General features: G+C 47.5%; 3 protein-coding genes across 7 annotated transcripts in view; all 3 read right to left on the bottom strand.

Moving 5' to 3' along the window:
- Nucleotides 1-1260: 1260 nt before the first annotated feature.
- Nucleotides 1261-2539, bottom strand: CHCHD1 (coiled-coil-helix-coiled-coil-helix domain containing 1). Its single transcript, XM_068548879.1, has 3 exons — nucleotides 2398-2539; nucleotides 2155-2273; nucleotides 1261-1559 (listed from the first exon to the last, which is right to left on the bottom strand). Exons 1-3 carry the CDS (start codon nucleotides 2519-2521, stop codon nucleotides 1446-1448), a joined length of 357 nt encoding a protein of 118 aa, XP_068404980.1. The 5' UTR covers nucleotides 2522-2539; the 3' UTR covers nucleotides 1261-1445.
- A 4249-nt stretch (nucleotides 2540-6788) lies between these two features.
- FUT11 (fucosyltransferase 11) lies at nucleotides 6789-10785 on the bottom strand. The gene is made up of 3 exons (XM_068547850.1): nucleotides 9996-10785; nucleotides 8972-9597; nucleotides 6789-7227 (listed from the first exon to the last, which is right to left on the bottom strand). Exons 1-3 carry the CDS (start codon nucleotides 10701-10703, stop codon nucleotides 7080-7082), a joined length of 1482 nt encoding a protein of 493 aa, XP_068403951.1. The 5' UTR covers nucleotides 10704-10785; the 3' UTR covers nucleotides 6789-7079.
- Nucleotides 10786-10906: 121 nt separating this feature from the next.
- SEC24C (SEC24 homolog C, COPII coat complex component) overlaps nucleotides 10907-23115 on the bottom strand; it is a 37310-nt gene continuing 25101 nt past the window's right edge. For all 5 annotated transcript variants that reach the window (XM_068547843.1, XM_068547842.1, XM_068547844.1 and 2 more), the window contains 20 exons: nucleotides 22367-22542; nucleotides 21783-22157; nucleotides 21332-21468; nucleotides 18610-18721; nucleotides 18253-18380; nucleotides 16943-17081; nucleotides 16623-16738; nucleotides 16319-16443; nucleotides 15966-16157; nucleotides 15667-15760; nucleotides 15337-15453; nucleotides 14815-14985; nucleotides 14211-14307; nucleotides 13974-14119; nucleotides 13611-13749; nucleotides 13351-13469; nucleotides 13074-13253; nucleotides 12621-12812; nucleotides 12296-12385; nucleotides 10907-12151 (listed from right to left, as the gene is read on the bottom strand). In XM_068547843.1, coding sequence (XP_068403944.1) covers nucleotides 12011-12151; nucleotides 12296-12385; nucleotides 12621-12812; nucleotides 13074-13253; nucleotides 13351-13469; nucleotides 13611-13749; nucleotides 13974-14119; nucleotides 14211-14307; nucleotides 14815-14985; nucleotides 15337-15453; nucleotides 15667-15760; nucleotides 15966-16157; nucleotides 16319-16443; nucleotides 16623-16738; nucleotides 16943-17081; nucleotides 18253-18380; nucleotides 18610-18721; nucleotides 21332-21468; nucleotides 21783-22157; nucleotides 22367-22542 — 2986 coding nt within the window. In that variant the 3' untranslated portion in view covers nucleotides 10907-12010. The remainder of the gene's footprint in view (nucleotides 12152-12295; nucleotides 12386-12620; nucleotides 12813-13073; nucleotides 13254-13350; nucleotides 13470-13610; nucleotides 13750-13973; nucleotides 14120-14210; nucleotides 14308-14814; nucleotides 14986-15336; nucleotides 15454-15666; nucleotides 15761-15965; nucleotides 16158-16318; nucleotides 16444-16622; nucleotides 16739-16942; nucleotides 17082-18252; nucleotides 18381-18609; nucleotides 18722-21331; nucleotides 21469-21782; nucleotides 22158-22366; nucleotides 22543-23115) is intronic.

Genomic DNA, 23115 nt, shown 5'->3' with positions numbered 1-23115 from the left:
CTTTTATGTTGAAATACAATTATCAAAATATTAATAAAACAAATTTGTAACATAGTACTTCTTTATTTATACATTAAATAAGATCCAGCAGCAAGTGTAATAACTACCATAATTTTGACGTTAGTGATGAATTTAAATATTGAGATACTGTGATTTCATATAGGTACTGCTAATAATACTGTGGTTTCCCACAGCCCTAATTGAAATGCTCAATTTAAGTTGTGGTTAAAGATAAAATTTTTTTCTCATCCATATTCACAGGCCTCTTACTGGGAGTCTATTGACTGTAGGTTAAGAACTTCCAAGGCTAGTCCAAAATGCCTAAGCACTGAGCTTCTTCCTAACAGCTTGCAGAACTAGGCAACTGCCCAGTGCTCCACCAATGGGGTATGTGGACTATAGAAAGAGGTAACTGTGGGGGGGGTCAAGGAGGCATGGCCCCTTCTTTATCTTGATAATTATCCCACTGGAGCTTTAAAACCCCCAATGATCCCTTTGTACATTTAAAGGGATGTTATGTGCTGTAAAGTACATAGAAAAGGTTAACTCAGTTATGCCTGGAAGGGCAGAGTATACAGAAAATGCTATACAATTGTTCTAATATCAGGACGTCACAAAAGTAAATGCCTTCAGCAGCTAGGCAGACAACTTAATGAGAGAAGTGAACAGGTGATACACAAAGAAGATAATTGCCAATTAAGTCTCAGTCTCATCATTTGGGAGAGTCCTGTGGCCAGATCCCTGGAGAATGGAGACAAACGATAATCAGCTCTACTTGATTAATCTTTATTTCCATGTGGGAATAAGAAACTACGGTTCCCAGATCTTTTGATTTTTTTAAGAAAAGCTAAAAAGTGGGCTTTTTATGACATTTTTCCTATTTTTGAATGTGGCCAGCTAATTTAAAAACAAAATTTTAACTGTGTGGGCCAAATAAAATTCATCTGCAGTACCTTTGGGTCATCAGTTTGTGAACTTCTGATTATTCCCGCAGCACCCTACAGGGGTTATGCACAAAATAGGTAGTCGCTAAATACTTACAGATGATGGCAAAAAACTCTGCATATAGACAGACTCCAACATCCTTAATGCATCCAAAGGCAAGGGCACTAAATGGTATACAGGACTTCAAATGCAGGACAAGACAAAGGTTTTTGTCCTGCACCTGGTGCAAATTAGGGGGCAAAGACCTTCCAGAGTGTAGGGGAGGACACAGGTTCAACTATGGTGGGAGTACCTAATCCACAACAAAAGGCCAAGTTCTCTTCAGAGGATTTTATTTCAACATAAAGCATAATTTCCACCCACATAATGATTCCAAAGGGTAAAAGAAAGTGTTTTGCATCCTACTCTTCAAAGAGAGCATAGCAGTGCAAATATCTCTAAAATGCCTCTGCATAGTTCTCAGAAGCTACAGTCCAGTCATTGAAAATGCTTCTCCATTTTCAGCTGACATGAGGTTTGTTAGGAAACCTACATAACAACTTATTCAATTTCTTGGGGGGCAAACTCCCCAACTCTCCCAGGTCCTCCTGGATTGATCTCACTTTTCGGGCTGCCTGAAAACACAGAACAAAAATTAAAATGACAGCTCCAAAGTTGGCCCTAACCTAAGCTAACAGTTCTCACAACACCCCAAATCACACTAAGGTATTAACCAGCCTGGAGATCTCTGTCATCTTCCCAGTCCCCTTTCATCAAAAGGACTTGGGACTCAAGAATGACTGTATGATCTGAAGCTACCACGCCAGCTGGCAATTAAGTCTAGGCTGGAAACCAAACAACCTGTCCTTTACTATCTTTAGTTCTACTTCAGACAATAATGTCTATTTGAACAGCAATTTAAACTTTACAAAGTGGTTTTCCCATTCATCTCTTCACTTGACACTCACAAAATTCTGTAAGGTGGATATTAATATTAACCTCATTCTGCACCAGGTAAAGCTAAAAGCAGTGAAACAAATCGCTCAAGATCACAATGCCTTCAAAACGGTAACCTTTCCCACTTTGGCGTGACTCAAGTAGCTTCCAAAAATTTCCTCGCCCTTTTAGAATGAGAGGGACTTTCTTATCTCCTAGCAAGAGGCAGTAAGAACCATTACTGTATGCCCCCCATTTTCCTCCCAAAAGGGCACCCCAGGAGCCTCCTGTCACCTCAGCTCTCGAAACACAATCGAAGAAGTCCTGGATCTCTTTTTTGCAAGCTTCGTCGCGGAATTCATTCTGCTTCCAGCAAGCCATCATTACTGACATCTCCGTGATACAAGTCGCCTCTGGAGGAGCAGAACGCGGGGACCCTCAGTCACAGGAGACCCTTACCTTCCGGCCCTCCCACCCAGCAGCCCTCTGCACTCCTCCGACTTCCGCTCTGGGGCCTCCACGGCTCCGACTGCTCACCGCCCTTCTCCCGGCGCCGTTCCCCGACATGGTTAGCTAGGATGAGGGGCTTATTGGGCTTCAGTATGGGCTTCCGCGGGTTTCCAAACCGTGCTAACCGACCCCGGAGACTGGGCGTCGCCATTGCTCACCGAGCTCCCGGCAGGCTCTGCGGCGCCGTGCGTGACCCTGCGTGACCCCTACGAGCTCGACGAGACTCGGCGACAACCTCTTCCCCCCCTCCGCCCCCGTGCTCCCGCCCCAGCATGCACCTTTTTCTTTTCTTGGCGGGGTCGCCTTGATGCGGGGTTCGGATCCCGGCTGGTGCAGACCCGCGTGCAGGTTAGGCGGAGAGTCTTTGGGACTCCTTCGTGAATCTACGCTGACTCTTGTGGGCTCCGGGCTCTGAAGTCTTGGGGCAGTACTGGGCCGGGAACACCCAGGAAAGAGGCCTGATCAATGGACTCTAGTTTCTGGTGGTAAAGTCTGGATTAGAGGGTGCTTGACATAGGCAAGGGCAGAGAGGATGGGAGCGAATCAAAATATCAGAGTTTAAGATGCTACGTTGGGAATGATTTTATTTTAATAAACCTTTAAGAACTGTTGGTTTTGATTACCTTTAGAGCCACTCCGAAGCCGGAAGAAAAATAGGCTCATTTACTCTAACAGCTGCTGCTGCTTAGATATCATTTGTTCATTTGTAGTGATCTCACTGGATTGGGTGAGGTTTAAGCACTTTCTCGCATTCATCGTTTTACTTAATCCTCTCGCCAATCCTCTGAAGATACTTAGCAGTACCATTCCTATTTATACACTTGGCCCTTCAATTATGATGCCTAGCTTTAATCAGACTTGGTTCTAAGATACTTTCTTCCCCCAACCCCGCCCCCACCCCACCCCCGCCAAGTGACTTTTAGCTGTTCACAAAACTCAGTCCAAAGATGAACCACTCATTCTCAAGGCATTTACACATGAGCTCCAAGAAATGTCTCTGGTAATGGAAGCATAACTTGGACAAGCTTGTAGTTCATAAGATGACTACTATGGAGAAGCAATATTTAGTGTGTGCTAATCACTTATCACAGATGTTTGGAATCTTCCCATTTATCTCTGCATGACTGGTTCTTTTTCTTCTATTGAGTCCCAGTTCATGTCAGACAGGACTTCCCTGACTTCCATCCAAACCACCATCAACCTGTTTTATTTTCTTCAGAGCACCTATCATAGTCTGGATTATCTTGTTCATTTATTGTTTGTTTACAGCCTTACCCCCCAACATCCATTTAAAATGTAAGCATCATGAGACAAGGGACCTTGTCTATCTTGTTCAGTGCTGTATCCCCAAGGCCTAGAGTAGTGCCAATAAATACTTGTTAAATGAACAAATGTTTGAAATATTTTGGCAAGTCTCTAGCTTTACCATCTTTACCCCAGAAATAAAACCAAGCAGAAGACACTGTTTAAAAAGAAGCCATTTATTATACAAAATTAAACCTGTGCTAAGAAGCAGCAACTCAGGAATAATAAAGGCATGAGCCCCATGCTCCACCCCCACTGCAGCAACACAAATAAAGCTAATTCCTATCAGAACTTCTACCACCAATAACCCCAAGCCTGCTACTGTATACAGAGCAGGCTGGGCCCCAAACCAGAGAAAATTCACATTGCTTGCTTTCTCCACAGAGAAAGTGAAGCCTTTAGTTAGACAGCCATGTGGCTATTCCTGGTTCTGCTTTCCCTTGTGGAAATGTAGCACCTGGTTTTGAATACTTTTATGGTAAGAGGAATAAAGGAGAAAGTCTGGGAAGCACTGACCACAAAGCAGGCATGAGTCTCCAGCCACAATCATTCATAAAAAACTGGCCTACTTTGTACATAAAAGTGCTGAGGTAATGCCAGTGTGAACTGGTGTAATTAGACAGGAGAGGTAGGGATGATTCTACACCTTGCATAACCATCACCTACCCTTTTCATTGCACATAATGAAATTCGAGTCCTAACCGTATTTTGCACTTGGGTAATAATGTATTTTGCACTATATAAACCAGCATCTGCATTTAAATAGATTGCAAGCTTAGAAATCAGAGTCCTGAATTTGGCTTCTTTTGTAAGAGTACTTACTATATCAAATTTTAACATAAGGATTTTCGAAGGTCTGTCTTTCTCTCTTATTCTTTTCTGCAAAAGTCCAAACAGAAAACTTTCCATGCTGTTATGAAGGGCATTTTTTATTAAATAAAATGAAAAAAAGGGAGTTCCCTGGTGGTACAGTGGTTGGGACTCTGTGCTTTCACTGCCAAGGGCCCGGGTTCAGTCCCCGGTCGGGGAACTGAGGTCCCACAAGCCACGCGGCACAGCCAAAAAAAAAAAAAAGGAAAAGAAAAAAGAACCACCCTGGCAGTGAAACCCAGCCTAAATTATAGCTTTGCTTGGCCACATCTTTAGGACCCTAGTTGTTGAAGCATCTCATATATATACAATATATGAGCACCCCATATATATAAATGTTTCTTGTGAGGTCTGTTACAGAATTTCCATTTTGCAGTATATTATATAGTTTCATGTCAGCCAAAAATTGTAAATTCTCTGTAAATCTTCACCCCATTCCAAGCAGGTGCCATTATTTTTTTAAATAAACACTTGATGTTAGCTTTGGATTTCTTAAATTTAAAAACAAGCTGGTGGGCTTCTCTGGTGGCACAGTGGTTAAGAATCTGCCTGCCAATGCAGGGGACACGGGTTCGAGCCCTGGTCCCGGGAAGATCCCACATGCCGTGGAGCAGCTAAGCCCCTGCGCCACAACTACTGAGCCTGCGCTCTAGAGCCCCCGTGCCACAACTACAGCTACTGAAGCTGAGTGCATGCTCCGCAACAAGAGAAGGCACCGCAATAAGAAGCCACCGCAATGAGAAGCCCACTCATCACAACGAAGAGTAGCCCCCACTCGCTGCAACTAGAGAAAGCCCGCACACAGCAACGAAGACCCAACACAGCCAAAAATTTAAAAAAATAAAATTAATTTTAAAAAAAAACAAGCTGGTATATCACACACAGAACAGCTTAGCAGTCTGCTCAAAATATTAAAAACCAACAAAATCTTATAGAAGGACAAGATTCTATTATACATAGTCTGTACTGAAGTCATAAGCATCATCTTCCTCTTCAGTCTTTACAACTATATATATATATATGTTTGTAAATTAATGTGTGTATATATACATACATACACACACACTAAGTTAAACCAGACATATTGATAAGCTATGGAACTTCTCTAGTGATAACTCATTAATACAATATTACAACCAGGGTAGTTCTAAGATCCAAGGTATTCTTTCTTGTTCCACTGCCCCAGAAAAAGCAAATGGTCTCCCTGTCCATTAAGCTGTATGTTTAAACCACAGCAAGAGAAGGGTCTGGCTACCTCCCTAAATCTGACTAACAACTTTTTATTTAGCCAGCCACTTGTGATGGCTTAAATGTCTTGCTTCGCTTCTCATGCCCTTGAGCTTAGGTGGGTGGGCTCCATCAAAATGTAGTCTCAGTAAGTACTATAAAGTTGTGCATTGTTAACAGTAATAGAATGAATGAAGTTGGAATATTTATCCCACTTAAAGTGAAAAGTGCCACAGAATATGAGAGACTTACTAGAGCTATATTGCTGGGCTGTTTTTTTCTGCCATAATTTCATGAGTTTTGGGGGAAAATGGACTTTTGTAGCATATAAAAATAATAGAAGAGTTCATTAGGCAGACAGAAGAGATCAAGGACTTATAAAAATCTGCACTTAGATTCACATTGGTCTATTTCAACATTTCAAAATCATTATAGCTTTTTCTGCTGTCATTTCCAGCCTGAGTCTCCATCTCTAATCTAAAATAGAGCAGGACAATTCATTAAATTGGCATGACATTTATTAGCCACTGAATCTTTCTACTCATGAGTTGAGAAGGAATTTCAGATATGCCCTAGATAAGAAGCAAACCAGCAGTAAGAAAAGCTGTCAAATCTATAGGCAGTTTAATGCTGGGGAAAACGAATGTGGAAATAGTGGCAAGGCTACTCGGTCTCCAACGGAAATTGTGGAAAACCAGGAAAGAAAAAGCCATTCAAAATGAAAAGGTTGACATGAAAAGCAAAGTAAATGATATAAAAAATACAACTCCAGAGAGCCAGAATACAACCCACCAGGAGTTTTGCTTCACCACCAACATAACAGTTTATAAAGCAAGAGATGAGGAAAAGAGATTGGGAAAGGTACTGAATAATGAGTGGTTTGAGGAATAGCACAGTAGTTTTCTAAAGACGCTAAACCTGGCCCATCTTACCTCATTCACAGCCAAGTACTAACGTGTTGTCCCAATCATGACTGAGAGGATGATATGGCTAGAGAAATAAGCAGTTCTTTAAAATTTTTGTTGATCAGCACCTTTAATCAAATGGGTGTTTCAGGCTTCTGGTTCCCACTAAACCAAGAACTGGATGCCTCCATCTCTCCTTGAGGAGAGGCCCTATTACCATAGACTGAGACCCTGGCTACACATCTTTAGGATAAAATATCAGTAGATATAACTTATTCTTTGAATTCATGGTAAGACAGTGTTCATTAAGAACTTGCATAGCAGATACCCTTCATGTCCCATGGTAGAATAAGGACTTCCATCTCCTTAGCTCTATCAAGTTAAGGACTCTTGCAAGAGTAATTAGAGATTTTGGTTCCTTTTCATGAAGATCTCAGTTAGGTAATCCCAAAATTTCCTCTGCAGTGTCTCATTGTTGTGGATCATGGCAGTGAGAGCTTCCCCCTGGTCCAGGCCTTGCCAATAATCTTGCAGCCACATCTCCTTCCAGCTGAAACATCAAAATGGGAGTTGGATTATGGAACCTCAGCACAGCTATGAGTCCTACCTTTCTCTGAATGGCCAAAGAAATCTTAAGCAGATACAGTGGTTTCTGGCTAGGATGAGGGATCTGCTTTGAGGGAAGGAAATGTGAAGTAAACCCAGTACTAGTCCAAGTGACAGGCAGTAAGCCACAAACACAAATTTATCACACAACACCCCCCCCTCCCCCAATGAGTTAAATTTCCTGACTTGCCTGCTCTTCGTCCCCAAATGTGGGGGGAATTAAGAGGCAGGCAGGACAGGGGCCAAACTATGGACACAGTAATCTCCCTAAGAAAAGCAAGGGGGCATATTTAGACGGTTACCTTTTATGTTACACCTATTTCAATAACCAAAATGAAACTGCAATAGTATCCAGTATCTTGATGAGACACAACCTGAATGTTTCTCTTTTTTTAATGTGTTACACTTTTCCTCTGATAAATCATAATATTATGTTCAGCACAAACTAGATACAAATTACTTGATGTAAATTACTGGATACAAATTATCTCCACTCCCAGGACCAAACTGTGCCAGCCCTCTGCTGCCATCCACTGTCCAAGGTGATCTCTGCAGGACATTCTAGCAGCCTCTCTTTCTCAAGGCTAATAATCTTTTTTTTTTTTTTTAAAGGTTTATTTATTGATTTATTGATTGATTGATTGCTATGTTGGGTCTTCGTTTCTGTGCTAGGGCTTTCTCTAGTTGCGGCGAGTGGGGGCCACTCTTCATCGCGGTGCGCGGGCCTCTCACTGTCGCGGCCTCTCTTGTTGCAGCGCACAGGCTCCAGACGGGCAGGCTCAGTAGTTGTGGCTCACGGGCCTAGTTGCTCCGTGGCATGTGGGATCTTCCCAGCCCAGGGCTCGCACCCGTGTCCCCTGCATTAGCAGGCAGATTCTCAACCACTGCGCCACCAGGGAAGCCCTCAAGGCTAATAATCTTTTATCACCCCTCCCCCAACAGGTGTGGTTTGCTGCAAATGGCTTCAACATTTCCCCACCCCACCTCCCATGCTGACCTTGTTTCCCAATGTCACCACCTTCTGCCACCTACTGCAGCAGCCCCCTCACTTCCCTTCCAATCCACACTGCCCACCATTGTTAATCATCCTTTGAAAGCATCCCTTCTACCCTGTCTAGGACAAACATATAATTTATCATCCAAATCAGGGTAATTTTAAGAGTGAAAGGAGGTGCTGTTAATAGTTACACCAGGTTAACAGGTATAAATCCTGATTGTTGCAGACAAACCTCCCTCAGAATACTCACTTCTGTATTTCTCATCCCCAGCCCCACCATGCTGAAGGTGCTCAATAAATAGCTGAGTTGATTTTCAGGACAGTCCAGCTCCAGAGCCTAGTATTCAGAATATGTACAACGTGGCCCAGCTTTGTCTCTCCCCCATTGCTTCCCTGAACGGGCCCTCTGCTCTAGTTGAAGCTTTTTTTGAACCACTACTGCAAACATTGTTTACAAAAGCTGATTTTCGTATGTTGTTGCCCTGAATGATATCTCACATCTTTTACTGAGCTTTCACAGTTTGTCTTATCCCCACAACTAGACTCTTGATACCTTAAAGGCAGAGTGATCCCACGTCATAAGTTCCTTATACAACATCCCCTCAGCACCTAGTGCTAATTTATTGCCTGCAGGAAGGAAGTCAATAAATCATTTGATTTGACAGCCACAGGGGACCCCAGCTACCCTTACCTGTCATTCTCAGGAATCTCTTCCACACTGCCAAAGCCAGGTGTGGGCACTGGGCAGTCCATGTGTGAGGGCTGGGCAATATGAGGCTCAGGGACAGGGATGTCCCCAGGAGAGGCTGCATGGGCCTTCTCGGCATCCAGCCGAGCCAGTTCGTGGTCACAGACGAAACACTCGAAGCCGTTAAGGTAGTTAGGCAGTAAAGGATCATTCACTCCCCACTCCCGCTGCTTCAGACTATCCAGAAGGAACTGGTTGGTGATGCCCCCAGGTTGCTTGTATGCCAGGTATTTCATATATTCCTCATCATTTTTGTCCAGAAAGTCAATAAACTCTGCCAGCTTCTGCGGCGACTCAAAGTCGTCAATGAGGATGATGGAGTGATTGTTGGGCACCCAGTCCCTCACAGAGGGAGAGCCGCGATACACAGGCACAGCACCGAGGTGCATGGGGCGCCACAGTTTTTCCGTCATGTAGTCGTCACAGATGGCATTTTCGAGGGCCAAATGAAACTTATAGCGGGACAAGAAGGCCAAGAGTTCTGGATCCTCAGTGGTGGCTGTGGCTGTGTCCTGTAGCCGCGGCGTGGGCAGCTCCCGATTCTTCAGGCATTTCCCATATGAGTCCACCTGAGTGGGGTACAGCACGGCCGTCAAGAAGGTATGGGTAATGTATATATGGACATATATACACTACCAAGTGTAAAATAGATAGCTAGTGGGAAGCAGTCGCATAGCACAGGGAGATCAGCTCGGTGCTTTGTGACCAGCTAGAAGGGTGGGATAGGGAGGGTGGGAGGGAGGGAGGGAGACGCAAGAGGAAAGAGATACGGGGATACATGTATATGTATAACTGATTCATTTTGTTATAAAGCAGAAACTAACACACCATTGTAAAGCAACTATACTCCAATAAAAATGTTAAAAAAAAAAAAAAAGAAGAAGGTATGGCACGTCGGCCTGGCCACCAGGGGTCGCGGCCTCAGCCCGGCGCGCCACCCTCCCCTTCCCGCCCCGCCCTCACCCACCGGGATGTAGCGCATGAGCTCGCGCACGTAGCGGTCTCGGTCCGCAGGCACGTCGCAGTGGGACTGCAGATAGAGCAGCGGCGCGTAGCCCCGGCGGCGCCAGTCCGCGCGTTCCGGGAGCGGAGGCGCCGCGCGGCGCAGATAGGCGGTCCCGGGCAGCCACTGCAGCGGCAGCGGGTAGTCCGAGTGACGGCTGAAGGTGGCGGTAAGATTGAAGAGGCGGATGCCCGGACTGTGGCTCAGCAAGAAGTTGTTGAGGGGCGACTCCTCGTGCAGGAGCGCCCAGCTCTGGTGCGCCAAGCGCGGCAGCGGCGCTTCGGACGCGCGGAAGTCGGTGCCGTAGAAGAGCAGCGCGCGCGTCCGCGAGTCTCCCCGCACCCGTCGGTCCCGGGACGCCACGCACGCGCCGCGCGCGCACTCGATGCGCTCCGAGTCGCCCGGGAAGTGAGGAAACAGCCCTGGGCTCCACCATAGCAGCACCGGCAGGTCCACCGCCTCCCCCCTCCCCGGCCGCGGGGTCCCCGGACCGCGCGCCACCCCCACTGCGCCCAGCGCGGAGGGAGGCCGGAAAACTGCGCCGTCCCACGGCTCCGCCCACTCCACCTCCCCGCCGGTCTCCCCCTCTGCCACGGGCCTTGAGCCGCTGGCCGCACAGACACTAAGTACTCCCAGGGCAGCAAGCACAGCCCCCGTGCGGCCGGCCCCCATGTCTACTCTGACGGCCGAAGCCCCTCAACAACAGTCCCCGCCTTGCGGTGAGTCGCGACGGGACGAGGTCCTACGCCACAGGGGCCCATGGCGCATGCGCAGCTCAGCGGCCGCCTCAGCCGGCCACTTCGCGGGAGCCGCTAATCCTGGCAGGAAGTACTGGAAGGAAAGTGATACGTCGCAGATAAAACCGAGGCTGCTGGTTACATCTTAATTTATTTTATTTCTTTACAAATTAAAGATGCATTGAAAAATAAACCAACGAAGAGAAATGAGAGGTCCAGAGCAGGGGCGTCCCGGGCTGGGAGCAGGCAAGCCTGGCCACCATCAAGCCTAGCCCTTGTCCTGCCCCAGCCAGGTGGGGTTGGAAGATAACTGTCAGCCACTCTGTCAGTACGAAAGCCTGAGTGGTGTCCTAGCAGGAGAGACTAGCCACCTCTGCCTCTCTCCCCAACAACCTCCAGCTTGGAGAGCAGTGCTTCCAGCGGGAGCTCAGAGTGGGATGTGGGCTGGCTCTGTGAGGTATTGCAAGTTGATGACCAGGCTCCCTACAGAACCATCCAGTGTTGGGGCCTCTCCAGCTGGAAAGGAGGCTGATACCGCTACCAGGTCTTAATATACTTTGCAACTCTGTTCTCACGCTCATTCATTTCTGACTACGTGCCTCTATTCACCGAGTGATCACCAGTCATTTCAGGAGAGAGAAAGATCAGTGGAAGCAGAGCAAGAAAGCTAATCAACCACCCTCAGTCACTCTGAGTTGGCTGTTGACTTCCAGGCCCAAGAAGACTGACCACTTTTCTCTCTACCATCTATGGTCTATACCCCAGCTCTTGTGCACCTGTATGTATGTTTATCCCTAATATAGGAAGTTGTTGATGACAATGAGCTGAATCAGCAGCCCCCTCCCCCTGTAATAACCCTGGGATCCTCACTCCTTCCTGCCTGCCCTTCTCTTCTTGGAGGCTGGTCCAAAGGGACATATATTAATCAGGGTCTGGGTGGCTCCAAATCCCCCAACACCAAATCATATACGGTGAACTGAGAAACTACATTCATTACGACAGGATTAGCAGGAAAATGAGGGTAAAGTGAGGGGATAGGGGCACCTTCCAACAGCAGGACATGACAGAGTGGTAGGATACTTGAGCCCAGAAAGAAGGTGTCTCCTTATACCTCCCCCTCCCCCCAAAGAGACTGAGGTCAGCTTATATGACTTATAATATATGGAACTGTCCCAATTTCTCTGCTGTCCTGGGGTATTTTCTGGAAGCTGGCCTGGACCCTATGCTGTTTACCCACATGCTCTAGCTCAGTAGCTGCCGAATCTCCTTGTGCATATGACAGAGAAAGTCCACATAGGATGCTCCGCCGCTCAGGCTCTTGTCTTCCACCAGGAAGTGTTTGAACAGTGTCGCCAGCTTGTCCTCTTGTTTCACCACAATAAGCTACGGCCAGAACACAGGGTCATGAGGCAGGGCTAAAGGGAATTAAACATGCCCTGAAATCCCATTATCTAGTCACTTACTCCCCATCCCCCTTCCCAGGGAGGACTTGACAAGGTAAGAAATCCAGGTTCAGATCAGTGTTACCTTCATGTACCGCGATCTCTGTGCCCTCAAGCTGTCAATGAGGCCTCGCACCTTCTTGGACAGCAGATTATCCAGAACTGGCAGAACGCTCTGGAACACAAAATTCATTTATCCTTATGGTAAGGTATGCTGAATCCAGAAGTGAAGATGGCGCAGCACAGATTTATGCATTATCTGAAATATGGAAGCCTGTGAAGAACGACAGCACCCTCCCTCTCTAAGTGTACCCTGCTATTTAAGGGAATGAGCACACTTTTCTTGGCTCCTAACTCGTATCACAGAGTCTACTTCCACACCCACATTCTCCTTGACTCCCTGCCCTCACCAAGCCACTGGTGATCTGACTGAAGGAGGAGACACCGAAGAGGCTCTGGACAACACCCTGCTGGACACTTGCTCCCACCCAGAGGAACAGGTTGAGCCCGTTCTCCAGCAAATATATATCCCCGTTGCTTAGACGCTCTTCAGATGCTCGAACTGCTGGTGGTTCAGTGGTATTCTCAATGGGAGACTTTGTCTAGACAAAAGGAAGGGGGCAAAAGGTTACCAAAGACCATAAGACTCGTTTGCCCACCCGCACCCCCATCCTCCACCCCCATACACACGAAATTTCAGAAAGCTAAGCACCTGAGTAACTCTCAGTATGAAAATACTACAGCAGATAAGATAGGTAAAAAATTCATGAGTGTCAAACACAGATAATATTAATCCTTCCCTTCCACCTCCTATGATATCCCTTTCTCACTACAATGTCTCACACTCCAGCACTCAGTCGCACCAACGGTAGGAGCCGAGGATAGAAGAAGACATTGGTCTCAGCCACATCCATGGAGGTAACCAGCTGTCGGACATAGGCCCGGTCATCAGTTGTGACTTCAGCTCCAGGCTGCAGGACATCACTCTTCAATACACAGTTCAGGTAAACTGGGAGTAGCTTCATGCACTCAGGAAGGATCAACTAAGGGGGTTATCAAAACAAAGTCAATGATCATGAGAAATCCCTCCCAATGCAAAAATGTATCCCAACAACTCCTCCACCAATAAGCTTGCCCTACCTGTCCTGCAGAGGAGGGGCTGGCACAGTTCTTTCTGTAACAGGCCAGGATCTGGGCACACTGAGTGATGAGAGTGTCACGAACAGTCTTCACAGGGCTGTTCAGGACCCCCCGGTATGCTGGATGGGAAAGGGAGACAGCACAGCCACTCCATCACATGTGCCTTCCCACCGTCACACCCACTCAGGAATGCTGAATCGCTGACCATGCTGGACCTTTCTCTTAGCCCCAATCCCACCCTGTCCTGCCTCTGCCCTCACCAAACTTGGCCATGTAGTTGATGAGCGTGTCAGTCTCACAGTTTCGATACAGATCAGCCAGCTGAGTGCAGCAGTTGAGGGCGAGGTTGTGGATGCGGAGCCGTCGCTGCCCTGCACAGCTGGTGTAGAGCAGGGCACACTAGGGGAAGGGAGAAAGGGGGAATTCACACCCCTCCCTCAGCAAAGCCTCGGAAAACTGCCTCTTTGCTATATTATTAAACTAGAAGACAGACATGAGCCATCCCTTCTCCAGCCTCTTCTAGTCTTCTCTACCCACCCCTCACCCCCTTCCCTACAGCCTATTTATAGCCAGTGAAATGACCACGGACACTTCTTCCCCAACCCCTGCCTCCTGCCCCCTACCTGCAGGAGGGCTCCACTCTCTTCATTGAGCCGATCGTCATGCTTGAACTCCACAGTCACCGTCTTGTCCCCATCCAGCCCAGCCAGCTCCACATCTGTTGTGTTGCTCATGTAGAAAGCCCCAAAGAAATCTACAGCACGGATACCTGAGGCCACATGGACAGGGCTAAAGGTATGACAGGTGCCTCCCTCCAGACTGAGCCCCCCCCCACCTGCTCTTCTCCAACTAGGACTGACCAGTGCTTGTCCGGACCCGCATCACAGCATCAAAGCCAACGACCTTCTGTACATCCCGACGCAGGTCACTCAGGAACCGCTCCTGGTCATTTTCCACCTGCATCCCCCCAGGCCCAGAGTCACATCACTGACTACATATGAACAATCTCCCTGCACCCCCTCCACTCTACAAGCCTGCAGAATTCGTAATGACAGTAACAGTGAAGATAATAATAATGATGATGATAATAACAGCTTTTAAGCACTTATTACATATTACATGCCAGGTATCACATTAAGTGCCTTACATATAATTACTTAATCCTGATGACAAATCCTAATTAATAACTATAAAAATCCCATCTTATAGATGAAGAAACGAAGGAGAGAATAATTAAGTAATTTATCCTAGGTCACATAGCTGGTAAGTGGTAGGGCCAGAATATCAACCCGGGACTGATTCCAAGCCCCATGCTCCTGACTGCCACACTCTCTTCTTTACACTGTGCAGTCTTCTCCTCCAACGCTATTCCTATTAATGAGTCAGCAGCTAAGGGGCCACTCCACATGCAGGCAGGCATTCCCAGTCCTGCTTCCACCTGCCACCCAGAGTCCCATGCCGTACCTGAAAGCAAGCGTATTTATAGACAGAGCCACCAGTGAGCTGGGGTACAACAGAGAGCGTGGCCACATCCACATACTGGTTAGGGAAGAGGAAGAGGTCTACGCAGCAGCCTTGGGCCACACACTCTTTGGCCAGGGTCTGATAGGCACCTGTCTGAGGCTGGAACAGAGTCTGGGGAAGAATAGAAAAAAATGTTCAAAGATCTCAGTTCCACCCTGTTTGAGAACCGTATATGTAATGTGGGATATTCAAGGACATGTAAGACTTCAGATCTACCTCTCAGTTTGCAATAGTAACAGAACAGTCTCTTAAAAAAAATTAAAAAAAAAACTCTACCAAGGGCTTTGGGATGGGGTAGAGGTGTGGGAGCAGTGGAGAAGGTTGGCAGTCACGGATGTGACATGTGAAAGGGCAGAGGATCCAGTCCCAGTCCCCCTCAAGAAAGTTAAGAGTACTGCATTGTGAAGAGACAGCATGTTCCTCTGTAATAGAAAGTCCTCCCCACAGCTCCCAATCCCATACCTTCTCCTTGTCTGTGTTGATCAACTTCCTGTCGTCTCTGTTCTTCAGTTTCCCTGGGGCCTCTGCAATGGGCAGGGAGGTGTGGAACAGAAAGAGCTTCCCTGCACACTCAGCAGCCTAGAAAAGAAGAGAGATCTACTTGTCTATTCTTTCCTTTATTCATTCATTATTCATTCATCCCTTCCCTCGTCATTTACTCAGTGCCAGCTATGTCAGACAGGCTGACTCACTGCACAGCCATCAATCACTGAAGAAACGGGTTGTATCCTAGGGGGTAAGATGGTCAGAAGACAGTGTTGCAGAGGTGGTTGCCAGGGACTCGAGCCTTACCTTCAGAGCCTCCATCCCAGCCTGGATAACTGGGGCAAATACTGTCTCTGTCTCCCTTGTGTCTGCAAACATTTCTGGAATCTGATCCAATAAGCTGAAGAGATAGGTGATAGGAGGCAATCAAAATTGCTATCCACATTTCAAATCCCTCAATTCCCTGAAGAGTCATCTGGCCCCCAGACTCTGAGAACTCCTGAGGCACAGCCTCTGTCCATCCGCTGAACCCTCTGCTCAACTCTCTGGCTTTCTGTGGTTGTACCCACCCCACCCATGCTTCACCCCCACAATCTAACTCCTACCTGGTGATGACTGCTTGAGACTCATTGACATTGACCAGGAAGCCATCCAGCAGTGGCACAAACATGTCACCCACGTCAGATACAACCATCATCTGTGGCTGGGCCAATGAGCTCTTCACATTGTAGAAGTGGAGCACCTTATTATAGGTGACAAAGCCAACGCGGACTGCTGACTCTTCTGCCCCGCCCTCCCTGTAGAAGGTGACATTGTTACCCACGGTTGCCACCTTCTCCACCACCCAACTTCATGACATCAGGATCCATGATGTGCTGAGTTAACCCAGCCACCCACCCCTAAGCCCCCTCCTCAGGCATCATTATCCAAAGGAAGCACCTCGGCCCCTAACTCTCACCTAGGCAGGAAGTCTAACAGTGACTTGAGCTCCTCACAGAGGAGCCTAACAAGACCACTCCTGATGGCATTGTAGGAGACGTCAATCATGAAGATGAAGGCAGGAGGGCTGGGGAACTTATTGTTCTGCAAAGGAAGGAAATGTTGGCGGCGGGGGTGGGGAGAGGGGTATTAGTAAGCAGGTCAGTTGACTAGAGAGAAGTCAACACCAAAGGGGACAATGATGGGGTGAGGGAAATGACCACAGCAAGTCTCAGCTGTCTCATTGTCCACCCACTGCTGCTTCCCACACTACCTTCCCTCACCTTGCAGTAATCTACAGTGGCCAAGAATTCATAAGAACCCAGGGACAGCTCAGGACGGTCATAAGCATCCACACGTTTGCCGGTATGATCCAGATGTTGAAAATACTGGGGGGGAACTGTGGGGAGTAGGGCAGAGTGTTACTCAAAGGTCCACGCTCAATCTTAGTTGGGTCCTGGCTGAGCTCACTCTATTGCCCCACATCCCCACAGGCGCCTTATTTCCCCAACTCCTGAACCAACGGACCCTCATCTATCTAACTAGAAAGAGAACAATGAAGATGCAATCCACATCCCCCCAACCCCAGCCTCTGTGAACATACCATCGTTGATACAGCTGCAAAAGCAGCACTGGAAGCGCCTCCCTCCCTCAACGAACTGCATGAAAGGGCACATGTATGCTTTGCAGCGATTGCAGCGCAAAGGGCCAGACTCCCCGTGGTCGACGACATACGGTGAAGCCTAAAGAGCAAAGGGGAGGGGCTCAGACATAGAGGGAAGCTACAGCAGGGAGCTATATGTGGCAACAGATGAGGAGGAACAACCTGGAGGGAGAAGGGCATGGCTCAGATAGTTTGCCTGGGGAGGGAGCAGAGAGAAGGGGAATGAGGACAAATGTCAAATGTCCCTAAGAGTCTAAATTCTATAGTCCCCTCTCCTTACTCCTCATCTCTAGAATTTCACTTCTTCTGGAAAGAGGAGAGCAACTGTGGAACTGGCCCAAACAAGCCAGGGGCTGACATGGACGTATGAGGAGAAAACCAGAGATTACCCAGGATTCTCATTTCTGGCCCAATCTTCAATCCCCTTCACTCCTGCTCTAGGGATCTTGACTCCTACCTCATTTCCCAACAAAGTATCTACGACGTTTGTCCTCCCCAATCCCTGGATTTCTGTGAGCCTACTGATGCCCAGGCAGATGTCACCCTACAGATAAGAGACCAGCAGCCAAGTGTCCAACCATCCCCACTGAGACCCAGGAAAAGAGAAAGAGAAAAACACAGAACAAGACAGAGAAGCAGGATGTAAAGTGAGCCATGAGTATCCAGTTACAGAGAAATCCACCCCAAGTTCATTAAGCTAGGCATGATCATGAGGGTATCCTACCAAGGCCTGGCAGAGCAGCTGCCAAGCTCTCTCTCTTTCAATGCTGATTCTAGGTATTGGAGTGACAGATCATGGCCCAAACCAGGTAAGAGAAGGACTACTGGATCTTAATCTACCTTTCTCCTTAATATGCTGTCCTAACATCTCGACCTACCTGGGATGACAGGAGAGCATACAAGAAAAAACAGAATGATGTGCTTCTAATCATCTGGAGATGACCATGCTATGAGAGGCTCCTGCAACCAGTTGTCTTCTCCCCTACAAGTTGGCCTTGACTCTTTCCATAATGTGTTTCCCCTGTGGACTCTGCTCCCATCCAGCAATTTCTTGGGCTTTTACTCTCATGCCTACCACCCCCTTCAGGCATGGGCCCTGTGACAGAAAGCTATTGAAGATATTCGCCCCTCCCGCCCAACCAAGACTTCTTCCATTGTGACTGCCAGAATCACATCTAGGAAGAAGTCCCACTCCCCACTCCCCCTCCCTTCCTCCCTTTCGTTATACTCTAGTCCCTTCCCTGACTCACCTCCTCTGGGGGCAGCCTTGCCAGCGGCTTGATGACAGCTGCCAGGGGCACCTGAGCCTGCTTAGCCATGTCAGATGTGCAAGGGATATTATAGGATGTGCATCGGATGTATCGGGGACTTGCATTCCCTGAAGAGGAAGTAGAAAAGCTGAGTCAGATCACAGAATCACTCCAGACACTGGCTCTTCATTGCCAATCCACCCCATCATCCCAACAAATGCTAGAGCTGACGGTGGCTTTTTCCCCCTAGAGACCAATGAGGGACTGGTCTCTGATTAAAGACTGACAAAGCCCCATCCATAAGCTGATAATGATGGAGAAAAAGTCCCCGCAGGGAGTAATTAATGCCCTTCTCACCTTGGTCTTTCACGAGGAAGTTGGTGGTGACTAAGGGTGGCACCTGGCCCCGTACTCCAGTAACAAATGGCTCTGAACCCCGGTTGTTCCTGTCATCCTCAATAACCTGAATCTGTAGGGAAGAGGTGAAATGAATGAAGTGACAGATGAAAAGGGAGTAGCGGGTCGCAGAGAGCTAGGAGAAAGAAACACTGGAGCTGCAGCACGGAAACTAATAATTTGCCAAGGAACACACCTCATGCACCAGGCCTGCTCTCCTTTAGGAGATCATATAAAATGCTGTAATACCAATCTTCCACTCCACAGTCAGCAGCAACATGCTGGACAGGCAACACTGAGAAAGGGCTTCTTTATGAATCGCCCTGATCCCCAATAAATGGTGATCACCCTGTTATAATACCTACTCCAGGAAAGCTCCAGCTCTTATCACAAGCCTTCAAACATGATCAGATTCCACTTCCCTCCCCCATCAAGCCTCCGCCTCCCCTTCTCTTCCCAAGACACATTCTGAATCAGAGCAGGAGAACAGACAACGGTAACCATGTAAAAATGAAATCTACCTGGAATGACTCTACACTCAATGAAAGTAGAAGGGACAGGGTGAGGAGAGGATTACACAGCAGGAAATGATCAGGTAAGGTGAGGAAGCAGATGCTGCCTTATTTTCAGGTAAGCCTCAGTGTGTAAATATGGGAGAAGAGGATATTATAGCCCAATCCTCAGTCCCCCACATTTTGACAGACCCAGCAAAGGAAAAAAAAAAGATTTTGCAAAGTTGGTGATCAGACCGTCATGCAGGCTGATAACCTTTGGTCAGTTACTTCAAGATGGGTTTGGTAAAACCAGAAAAAGTAAAGGGAGAATAAGACTCTGTATCCCATAGCAGAAAGAGTTGAAGCTTAGAAGTATATCAGAGTCAAACAGACTCTCCAGATGAGAAAGTGGCCCACACTTTCCCAAACCAGCTGTCCCCTCCCTGTAAGAATTGACAGTTTCCCAAATTTGTACATTAGTAGCCACCTACCCACATGTTTCTCTACAACAAGCAGTAGACAAATCAAACCCAAAAGGGAAGGATCTACTGTTCAGTTTTGTCCTGTTCCATCCTATGTCACATGCAGGCTCCTGGAGGAGCCAGCAGGACTAAAACCAAAGCTTAACACGCCATCTGACCCCGCCCTTCGATCCTGACCTTCTACCATCCCATACTTAAAGGCACTGCTAACAGCTTGCTACTTCTTCATTATATGGTGACTCGAGGCATGCACATCCTTCTAGCTTGTAAAAGCAAGGGTCTAGAAGGACTAAGGGAAGAGGATGCGGAGGGATGGACATGGTGGATGAGGTGACGATGAGGTCACAGGCATGCATGGGTGACATTAACACAGGGATGACACACACTCACCCACCCCCTGCACTTACTGGACTAGGAATGGCATCAGGGTCTATTCTGTGCCTGGTTTTCTGCTGAGGAGGCAGCTCATTGAGTTGCTTTTAGTGTTTTAATAATAAAGGCAGCAGGGGAATACAGGGAGGGAGACAAAAGAACAAGAAGCAGATGTTACTTCTCTTGGCCCTGATGAGTTAGACATGAACAGCTAGAGCCCAGCTCATACTGCTGAAATCAGGCCCCCCCTAGATCAGAAATTCCGAATTTTTCTGGGTCAGAAAAGAGCCTTTAATGGCTCAGGCTATGACGTAGAAAGATAAGGAAGGGGGCAAATAGGAGGCAAGAGGGGTTATACGGAGGGGCTGAATGGGAGAAATTTCAAGAAGGAAGAAGAGGGATGGTTCCCTCCAAAAGGCCAAGCCTCCCATGTAAGAACTATTCTTATGCTGAAAGAAGCCTCACATCCAACCAGACTCTCCTTCTCACTAAAGGAGGGAAAAGGAAAGAGGGACTGCTTAATCCTCTAGAGTCCCCCTTTGCCAACTGGGTCCCTCACCATGATAGTTCCCCAACGGAAGAGGGAAGAGAACAGAATGGAATATGACAATGGCTAAGCATGGTGAGGTAACTGACATAGCAAATGTTGCAGACAGAACTATAAAGTGGCCTCCACTTGGGAGTACAGTACCAGCCTCTATTCTGCATATGATGAGGAAGGCCTGAGTATTATGATGGCTCTGAGAGTGAGATTCACCCTCTTCCTGGGAGAAGCAACTTCCCCACATTGCCCTTGAAATTGTAGTTTACTATTCCCCATCCACACAGCAGCAGGCTAACAAACAAAAGTACTGGAGGCTTCCTCCTAAAACACTGTCCAAGTAGGGGCAGAGAGAATCCAGAGAGGCTTTCCTTTTCTTACCACCTAACACCAGAGAATTTCCACCAGCTCTACCCATTAAGAAGACTGGTATCCTACTAGATCTAAGAGGACAAGACCTGGACCCACCCACTACTCCACAGAAGAGCAGAGGTTACCGTGCTCTGTCCAGCAGTGACAGAATGCAGCACTCAACCCAGAGCTCTACTGATACTGCTGATCACTCCTGGTTTCCCTTCCTTTCCTGCCCAGCTATGAAGTAAAAGTGCCCCCAAAAGACTTCTGGGACTTCAAATTCTAGTTAAAGAGTCAAAAATTACATCTAGGTTCTACACCTAAAAGATGATGAACGAAAAGGAAAATCAGAAAAGGCTAGGCAAACATCTCTTCTAGGTTGACTCACTTATCTGGCAGCCACAAGCTCCTTCCCCAGGACCACATAAGTATCTACTTACAGGGCTCGGGATGGCATCAGGGTCCAGGCGCTTAGGAGGCAATGGTTGAGGAGGCCCAGGCTGACTTCCAAAAGCGGCTGCTCCTGGGTAGGGACTTCCATAATTGGACTGAGGGCCCCGGGTTGGTCCATAGGAACCTGAGAGACAAGGACACAAGGTTGATGAACAAATTATTCCTTCTCTATCTCTTCTTAAGGCCTCACGGAAATTACTAGACTCCTATAAATGTAGAATTGAGAGGTACAGTAATGACCATTCAGAGAAAGCCCACACTATCTGAACTAAGAGAAAAAAAAAATCTTATAAACCCCAGATCCTAGTAATAATACCCTGAAGCTGTCTATCTAGTTCACCACTTAGCAAGCGATACTAAAAGCAAATAAAAACAACAACAAAAACACGTGAATTGCTAAAGCCTTTGGCTCCTAGGTAGACCTTGGGAAAAACTCACCATTTTGTTGCAGTTGATAGCCTGGCTGCTGGGAGGAGTGCATAGGTGGTGGTGGTGGTCCTGGGGGCCCAGTCATTTGGGTGCCAGGGGGCAGAACTTGAGGAGCAGGGGAGGACACATGGTTGGGCTGGCTCACTGGGGGCCCCCCAAAACTCTGTCCAGGCAAGAGAGGACCAGTCATCGAAGGCATCCGAGGACCCCCTGAAGCTGGGGGTGTGAAGCTGGAGGCCTGTAGTGGGACAGATCGCTGGGGAGGCTGGGCCCCAGGATGACCCTGGGGCTGGCCAAGGGGAGGAGCTTGGCCCTGAGGATAGGAGCCATACAGACCAGAGTTAGGGAAACTTCCTGAGGCTGAGGCCAGCGATGTTGGTGGGCCTGAGAAGTAGAAGAAGTAGAGTCAGAACCCCAGTCATTCTGCCTCCTTGTTCAGTAAATCACTTTCCTTTCCACATGAGGGGCAGGAATGACTTCTCCCATCTGCTGGGGCTCAGAAGCACAAGAAATAAAAGGGATTCAGGTATAGCCCCAGAGTCTGATGCTTCTAAAAAGAAGGGGACAGTATTCCTGTGGTCACAGCTACTCACCATAGCCTAGCCCTGAAGGTGGAGAGGCTGGGGCCACAGCACCACTGATCTGCATTCCTGCCAGCTGAGCAGTCACCTGTGCACTTGTTGGGGGAGGGCCATAGGGCTGAAGCACAGCTGGCTGGCTGACCACAGGGGCCAATATGGCTGACCCAAATGGCTGATACCCAGGGAGCCTGTGAAGAGAAGGAAGGCAGAGGTTTCTAGTGGGCCGAGACACCCTTCAAAGTTGGCAGGAGCTCCACATCATATAGGAAACTATATTGTTTTACAGCATCTTACTCTCATCTGGGCTCTTATATGGCTTCACATTTTTATGTATTTGTGAATAAATTACATTCCTCATGATCTACACTGTGATTATTCATGGCAAACCTTGTTTTCCATTAGGTTCACTCCAAAAACATGTGTCGAACACCCTCAGATCAGAGTATTATTCACTCTGCTAGTTAGATTATCACCTCCTCTGCCTTAATCCTTTGTTGACAAACCACCTCAGTTCTGTAATCTGAAGCACTGAAGGAGTCGAAAGGGAAGGTGCACAGAAGCATTAACACAACAGGAGCTTAATAAATGTGGGCTCAAACAAATGCAGTTTGATTGTTTAACTTTTAAACCGAAGTATCACTTAATCCTGGGAAAGATGTTAGAAATATCCATAAGATCAGAAGAGCAGGTCAGCTAAGTCTGGCATTCTGTACTAAGCAGAAAGATGATGCTAACTCTACCAGAGTTAAGGACTAGACAAA

This window comes from Eschrichtius robustus, chromosome 7, assembly GCF_028021215.1.
Source record: "Eschrichtius robustus isolate mEscRob2 chromosome 7, mEscRob2.pri, whole genome shotgun sequence".
In the NCBI taxonomy this organism is placed as follows: Eukaryota; Metazoa; Chordata; class Mammalia; order Artiodactyla; family Eschrichtiidae; genus Eschrichtius; species Eschrichtius robustus.
This window is presented reverse-complemented; position numbering and strand designations above follow the sequence as displayed.

Coding starts and splice junctions, on each gene's coding strand:
- FUT11 (XM_068547850.1), bottom strand. CDS start 10,703: ATGGGGGCCGGCCGCACGGGGGCTGTGCTTGCTGCCCTGGGAGTACTT. Junction 9,598..9,995: donor AGCTCATGCGCTACATCCCG/GTGGGTGAGGGC, acceptor TACCCCACTCAG/GTGGACTCATATGGGAAATG. Junction 7,228..8,971: donor GAGATTCCTGAGAATGACAG/GTAAGGGTAGCT, acceptor TTGATGTTTCAG/CTGGAAGGAGATGTGGCTGC.
- CHCHD1 (XM_068548879.1), bottom strand. CDS start 2,521: ATGGCGACGCCCAGTCTCCGGGGTCGGTTAGCACGGTTTGGAAACCCG. Junction 2,274..2,397: donor ACGGCGCCGGGAGAAGGGCG/GTGAGCAGTCGG, acceptor CTGCTCCTCCAG/AGGCGACTTGTATCACGGAG. Junction 1,560..2,154: donor ATTGTGTTTCGAGAGCTGAG/GTGACAGGAGGC, acceptor CTGTGTTTTCAG/GCAGCCCGAAAAGTGAGATC.